Genomic DNA, 7,476 nt, shown 5'->3' with positions numbered 1-7,476 from the left:
TTTGTGAGTGTCTGATAACAGAAACTCAAGAATGAATTATGAAAGGCAACTAATAAAATTTTTAAAGAGAGAAGCTAGGCTGGAATTATATTGTGTTGGTCTGGTCCATGACGTAATTAAGGATGAGTGAGAGTCATAGGAAGATTAATTTTTTTGTGAAATTTGGCCTGCCTCTTTTCTTAGTAAATTAGAATATCAATAATTATGCACACTGGTTTAATTTCTTTCATTAATAATTAAAATAAGCCAACTTATTTGAATTGTGCCTGGAAATAAAATACTAATTAGATATGTTTGTCTTCTAGAAACAGAGAGTTAGAAATATTATTTAAAAGCTTCAAAAAGAAAGGTAGCTTCTAGTACTTGATTTCTTCTCTTAATAGTTAGTGCACCTTAAGCTTATAGCTGCCTATTTTGGAATGATAACGACTTTACAACTTAGATTACAAGAAATATAAAAAAAATAATTAATGGCCTAAGCAAAAAATGAAAAATTAGGGACAAACAAAATATTAAAATGTTGAAACAAAAAAAAAACTAATTAAAAGAGTAATAAGACGGATAAATTGAAACGGGGTGGTACACGATTTTTAAAAAAAAAGAAAACGTATAATAATTCTTTCATTTACTATTTTAAAAGTATTAAGGTCTTAAAAATGTTGATTGAGTTTTTTGTTCTTCGTTAAAATACTTTACAATAGACAAAAATGTCATTTATTATTTTTCTCAAAGTATTATTTTCCTCAAGGTATTATTTAATTATCTTTATAAGATTTAAAATTAAGAAGACCTAAAATATATGATAGGACGCAAATATATTTTAAAAATTAATGAGTCCTAAAATATATGATAAAAGGTATTAGGAGAATTAATAATTAAAAAATCCTAAAATATATGGTAAAAAGAAAATATATTTTAAATATGATGCATCATAAAAGATATAAAGCAAAATAAAATCACATCATGTTAGGAAAAATTAGGAATTTTACCACCATAATAGCCTAAATTTGGCATAAAAGATCCCACAATTTACTTTTTGGTGTCTATTAACTCAAATACATTTTCCCCCCTAAATATTTGGCATTGTTTTGCTAAATATTGAGACCATTTATTTCATTGTTATAAACAAATCATTCATGACCTAATAATTTATTTTAGCTTGTAGTATTGAAATTTGTAAATCCTTGTGATCATAATTATAAATTAGCACTTTTCTCAATTTCAATAAATTTGTGATTTATAGCTTCTAAGTCTACATACGTTTACAATGGAGGTACGCTAAATTAGTTATTAAATCTATTATAATATTTAAAGACTTTAAAATTAATCAAAGTTACAACTTACAACTATTAAATCTTTTCTTATTTGTAATAAGTAAGAACTTTAAATATTTAGTACTTTAAAGTGATGTTTTATTATTATTTGTACTATATCTAAATTCCTAATATTTTAACACTTTAAAAACAATTTTTTACATTATATAAATCTTACTTAAATTAAGGCAAATAAAATAAATAAATAAAAGAACTTAAAAGTATTCGAGGAAGAGATCATATTTTTTAAAATGAGTTTTTAATCTCCATATATGAACTTCCTATCATTTAAATAGATATAATATTTATTCAACGTCAACTACAATTTTTAAAATAATTTTGTTCTTTTTATACATAATTTTATCTATCAACGTAAGACACACATGTAAAATACATACACTAAACTAGTTGCTAAAAAACGAGGTACCTAAGAGAATTGCCTTATTTTCTAATGCTTAAAATAGATCGTGTTATTCACATACCTATTCCACCTTAAACGTTCATTGATCCAACAAATTCAGATTCACATGCACAAAATCTATCAAAAGGGAAGCACATCTAAATTTTTTTTATAAAGGATACCCTGATGATTCTGTAAAACCACCTATTTTAATGTGACTATTGGAGAAATGAGGGTAGGAAAAGATCCTCTTTTTTGGGTTGGGGCAAAATAAGCCACATGTGTTTTATTGTGTATGAAAATAATAGTAGTGATAGTGATGATAAGATAAGAATATGGTTGGATTACATGTGTGAAGCACAATTAGGAAAGTTTCCATCCTCCGACGCAGGCTGCCGAAGATGATTAGTCTAAGCCTAGCAGGCTTTAATTTTTGACTCAAACCTATTTTTAAGCTAAAAAATATATATGAAATTAAAACATAACCACTAACCTAAAATAAAGTCCTATTCCAACAATGAACTTTCTTTATCTTAATTGAGTAATTATCAACAAAACCACAATCATTTAATAACTCTCTCAATAGGAAAAATTATACTAATAATTATATTTTATAAGAATAAGGAATATAGCAAGAGGCACACCAATTTTTTATTTATATAGTTTTAATCTTTCATACATATTGTCTTATCACGTGTTTTTTTTTTTGTTTTCACTTTATGAAGGAATGAAGAGTAATTGGTCAAACTCTTCAAAGTGTGTGCTTCAATTTTTGGTTCAAGCTCCTATATGTATAGAGGAAGAAAAAAAGGGGTCCTATATATATATAGTCAGGTGTTGTAAAAAAAGGGTCCTTTTAAAAGACGTTTCAATCAAATATTTATGCCCAGCATGACTAAACATTTGAATAGACAAATAAGGTACCTAACATGTTCAAGGTTTGTGGAAATACTTGTATGGTAATGAAAGTTTAGTCTGTTGATTGGAAGGAATTTTTGGTCCCTACTCTCCTCTCTTTGTGCCAATTTTAATTGAGGCAACTCTTATTTGTTCACCATCAACTAATCTAATTTCGAAAATATATAACATTACTAATCCAATGATTTGTAATGAATAAAGTCACCTGATAAAAACAAGCCCTACCCAAAAAAAGAGTTCACCCGAAAGGACTTAAACTATAACTTATATTTTATTAATTAAAACTATCTTGAATCATTATTGTTATCCATTACGCAAAAGATTCACTATATATTCATAACTATTAAAAACTACTATATATATATGACGAAGTGGTGGTAAATTAGCTTCATCGTATTCACTATAAAATTATTTTCTTTATATTAAGTTTAGTGTGTCATGGCGGGAGTTGAATTCCAACTTGTTAAAAGAAAAACCCCAAAAAGTGCAGTTGATTGATTCTCTTACCATATGACACTTCCTTTTTTCCTTTTACTTGTCATTTGTCAAGTATACAAAAAAAATTAAAAAGTTTCATTCTACTTGTCTACTTCCAAATTGAGAGACAATTATTATTTTTAATAAATTTAACTCTTATTATTTATATAATTTCTAGAGTGGAAGGCAAAATATAAACTAGATTACATTTCCGGGCAGGCATTATAGTTGACTATACAATTTGAAAAGAACTAAAGCTTGGCCCAAGTAATTAGTCAACCCCCATTAATTGTTTTTATAGGTCAAGTGGTCATTATAGTCTTTTTACCTTAAGCCAAAGAGGGAAAATGCATACACCTGTTTTAGCATGTTGTTTTTGGGCTAATAACAAACTGGATCATTGTAGAAACCAAATCAGGTTTACTGTATTTTTTTTTAATTATTATTTTAGAATTGTTTGATAATTGCGAATCTATTCCATATACCATGAAATATTATGTCCTGATTAGGAATAAGTATTATAACCTTACTAGTACTTGGCCCAAAATGTAAAATATGGTTGAGAAAATTGTCTTTTGGATTCTACATTGTTGAATGAGGCACTCGATCCGCCACTAATAAATGTTACAACTTACGACAACATCCTCTTGCGTTTACACAAAATTAATACCACTAACTACATTATGTCTTCACTAAAATATTCACATCATTTATTCAGTGTTTTACTAAACTAGACTGGCAAATAACTGTTTCTCCATTATCAGGAGATCCAAGGAATGGTAGCTTTAACAAGTTACACGTGTAAACCAGGTGGCTAGAGACTCACACGACAGTATGCAAGTACCCCCACACGCAAGCTAGTGCTATTCTTGTTAATAGTGAAAAACGGTTCATGTTTTGTAATCCAGCAAAAGATTATTAAACCACAAAAATGGATCTCTAAATTGTGGATTGTTTGTTTCTTTAACCAAATGAAAAAAAAATGTGCTTATCACCGAACACCTAAAAGGGTTTTTTCTATCCCTTCTTTTACTAGTAGTTGTTTTCTAGTCTTCGTTGTTGTGTACATCACATTTTTTTCTATCCAGGGGAGTGGTAGGAATAGGATCTGCTAGAAAAAAAGAACAAATCCCTTCAAAGGTACAATCTTTATTCCATTTTCCATCAGGAAAATGAAGATTAAAGTAGTTCATCGAAGTGAACCCCCAAATCAAGAACGTGTTTCGGTTTCCTACCCAGATATGCCCAAGAAGGAGGTTTTTGATGAGGAACAGGAAAATCAACAACTTGGAACTCAAGAACCTGAACCTGAGCCTGATTCTGCAATACCCAAGTTGGGGAATGACAATTTGAGTCTTGTTGATGCTTCTATTCCAATTGATTCCCTAACCCCATCTACCCAAACTCCAATTTCTTCTTTGCTGGTAGGTACTCTTTTCTCGCTCTGTTGTTATTTGCCTGTCTTGATTTACTGAATTGATGTTGGATCTGGCTTAATGATTTCATCAGGGTAAGAGAAGAAGGAAGCCCAAGGAGATGATTGATCAGATTTCAACAATTCCCTTCAGGAAGAAAAGGGTATTCAAGAAACAGTCTCAATCCAGCAATGTGAGATATACTTCTCTTCGTATCAACTATTTCCTGTCGAACACACAGTTTTCATTAGCAATCAATAACCTATGGATCAGTTGATGTATCGCCAATTTATCCTTCTTGTTTTGCTGATAAAGGTTCAACTAATTGCTATCTTAATTTGCAACTCACTCTGCTGGAAAATGTGATTCTTGTAGCAGTATTTACAACTCCAACTCTTGTTTACAGTTAGGATCTCATCAATTGCAAACCTGTCTAAGCTGATGCGTGAACCTGGGATAGTAATTAACGCGACAACTTAAGAAAACAGGCTGATTTACAATGCAACCTGGCTACCAAAGTTACCTTAAGCAAGCAACCACAACATTTCCCTAAAAATTGTCCCAGATAACACTTAGCTTGGTTCCCTAGCCTTTTATTCCGACTGTTCCACCAGGCCACCCCATCTCCGTGGTCTTTGTTTCATGAGTTATTTGGGAACTTCAACAACTGCACTTATGAAAAGACTTATTTCTGTTATAGATTTCTTAATTAGTCCTTCAAGGTTTTTTCTGTGCTTAAATCTGAAGTCAAACTGGTAGTTATTTGGTATTTGTGAATGTAATATGATGTAGAGTTCCTAAAGTAGAAGTGAGCACTCGTCCAACCCCCAGCCGGCAGTCCATCGAATAAGGCCCCACGGGTAGTCCCCTATCCGTATCAACAGGATGAAGTGATGGGAAAGGCTTGCTTTCTTAGAAAAAAGCTTTCTTTATTAAGAGTCCTTTAGAAGCTAAGCTCCTTGAGATAGTAAGATTCACTTAACTTCGTACCTCTAAGCGATGGTCGCTTTCCTTTTAGAATGAAAAAGGAAAACTGAAAGATTGAGCATAAAAAAATATAGACAATGAGCTATTACAGGAGATGAAACTAGTGAAAATAGTTGTGACAGCTGAGTACAGCATGGATGGAACCAATCAGGGTTGACTCGAAGCTTATTCAAATTCATAGAGAACTTGCATTTTCCAAACTAGGAGTCTAAGATTGGTCTAGGCCTAAGAGTGACTTCAGATTACTCGCATTGGCAAATATTCTATCGGGAGGAAAGGCGCTTTCAGTTGTCTGCCAAGTATTATTTTGAATAACAAAATGAGTTATCATTACTACACCAAATTTGAGATTTAAATGAATGGTATAATCTGCATTCTACTAAATCTCATGCTGGTTTCGTGATGCCAAATAACTCATTAGCTTGCATGGTAGTAATCCCTTTTTCGGATTATATAAGATATAATCATTTTCCTACCTGTTGCATTCGACATTTAGGCAGTATTTCAGGAGATCTCTTTGGTTATGTTAATTTTAGATTCAGAACATAATTGTGATCTTACCAAATTTCTAACACACTCTACTTTTTGTCACATTCCATGACTCTGTACTTTTACCAAGAAATTATTTTAACATCTCTGTTGCTGTTCCTCTTATCCTTGAGCAGGGAGTAGCTGATGCTGGGCGCAAATCAATTAGGTCAGTCTTTTAGTACAATACATTCTTTGGCTATTTTTGCACAATTGTGAACCTTCGGTATTTGAGAGTGACAGTTATTTGCTTTTATCATGAAGCACCAAACTAGAGCGGGCTACAGCTGATGGGTCTGGAAATGCTACCCAAATGAAATCACCAATCATCATTCGAGCAGAGGAGTTCCTGTTAAGTATTGGAAATGAATATCCCAGCTTCATGAAATTGTTAGTTAGATCACATGTCGGTAGTTGTTTTTGGATGGTAAGTTTTGTCTAAGTGACTTAACTTTTGATTTAGCAAAGTAATTATTTACTTAACCCTCTAATTTTTGTTTATATTGTCCATACAAATAGGGGCTTCCTGTGCCATTCTGCAAGAACCATCTTCCAAGAAAGGACACTCTGGTTATTCTTGAAAGTGAGACTGGAGAAGAGTATGAAATAAAATACATTGCTGAAAAGACCGGACTTAGTGCAGGATGGAGAAAGTATGCTGCTGCTCACAAGTTGGTTGAGGGAGATGTTTTGGTTTTTCAACTTGTCGAGCCTACTAGATTCAAGGTGACACTCCCAAATTTCTTTTCTTAACATGCGTTGACTCGGCTTATTGCAATGGTTGTATGCCATACCGTATTAGTTTATCTACTTGTACAGAAGTGTAGCAGCTAACTATGGTTACTTGAGAAGTGGGATCAATTTTCTTTTTCCCGTTTCATGGCATCATCATGTTAAACCAACTTATCTGCTCATCCATCAAGATTCTGCAACAGGAGTGTGAATTGGTCAGTTTAAAATAGGTCTATTCTCCACCCCCGGGATTAGTCGGGGCTCAAAGAGACTCGGACACCCGGTGCAAATCAAAAATAAATAAAATAGGTCTATTCTCATCCGAAGGCCACATTCTTGGTTAACAACAGATTTGGGCAGAATTATGGTTATTGTAGATTAATGCTGGAAAAAGATATTGAAACCGCTCTTGAATTTGACTCTAGTATGTTTGATATTAATATATATCCTGGGAGACTTTGTTAGAGTTGAGGCTCTTTCAGTTGTAATCTACAAATTTTGAGGTCACCAGTTTTGTGGCATTGTGCTTGGACAGGATGGAAGTAGTTGACAAACTAACAGTTAAGGTGTCCTCTCTATTGTATTTCCTCAAAACAAAGTCAGGGGGGAAGAGGGAAAGTTCTGCCTACATCCTATCCTCCCCAGCCCTACTTGTGGGATTACACTGGGTATGTTGTTGTTGTAGTAAAGTCGTGGGGGGGGGGGG

At 32.6% G+C, this 7,476-nt stretch overlaps 1 protein-coding gene across 1 annotated transcript in view; it reads left to right on the top strand.

Annotated features, from left to right (window-relative positions):
- Positions 1–4,006: 4,006 nt before the first annotated feature.
- The window catches only part of LOC102596367 (B3 domain-containing protein Os01g0234100-like), a 6,034-nt gene continuing 2,564 nt past the window's right edge, over positions 4,007–7,476 (top strand). The window contains exons 1-5 of the mRNA XM_006339845.2: positions 4,007–4,532; positions 4,618–4,716; positions 6,176–6,207; positions 6,303–6,465; positions 6,558–6,764. Of these exons, the coding sequence (XP_006339907.1) occupies positions 4,281–4,532; positions 4,618–4,716; positions 6,176–6,207; positions 6,303–6,465; positions 6,558–6,764 (753 nt within the window). The 5' untranslated portion in view covers positions 4,007–4,280. The remainder of the gene's footprint in view (positions 4,533–4,617; positions 4,717–6,175; positions 6,208–6,302; positions 6,466–6,557; positions 6,765–7,476) is intronic.

The sequence above is a fragment of the Solanum tuberosum genome, unplaced genomic scaffold (assembly GCF_000226075.1).
Source record: "Solanum tuberosum cultivar DM 1-3 516 R44 unplaced genomic scaffold, SolTub_3.0 scf00012, whole genome shotgun sequence".
In the NCBI taxonomy this organism is placed as follows: domain Eukaryota; kingdom Viridiplantae; phylum Streptophyta; class Magnoliopsida; order Solanales; family Solanaceae; genus Solanum; species Solanum tuberosum.
Note: the sequence above shows the minus strand (reverse complement) of the source record. Positions and strands in the feature narration are given on the sequence as shown.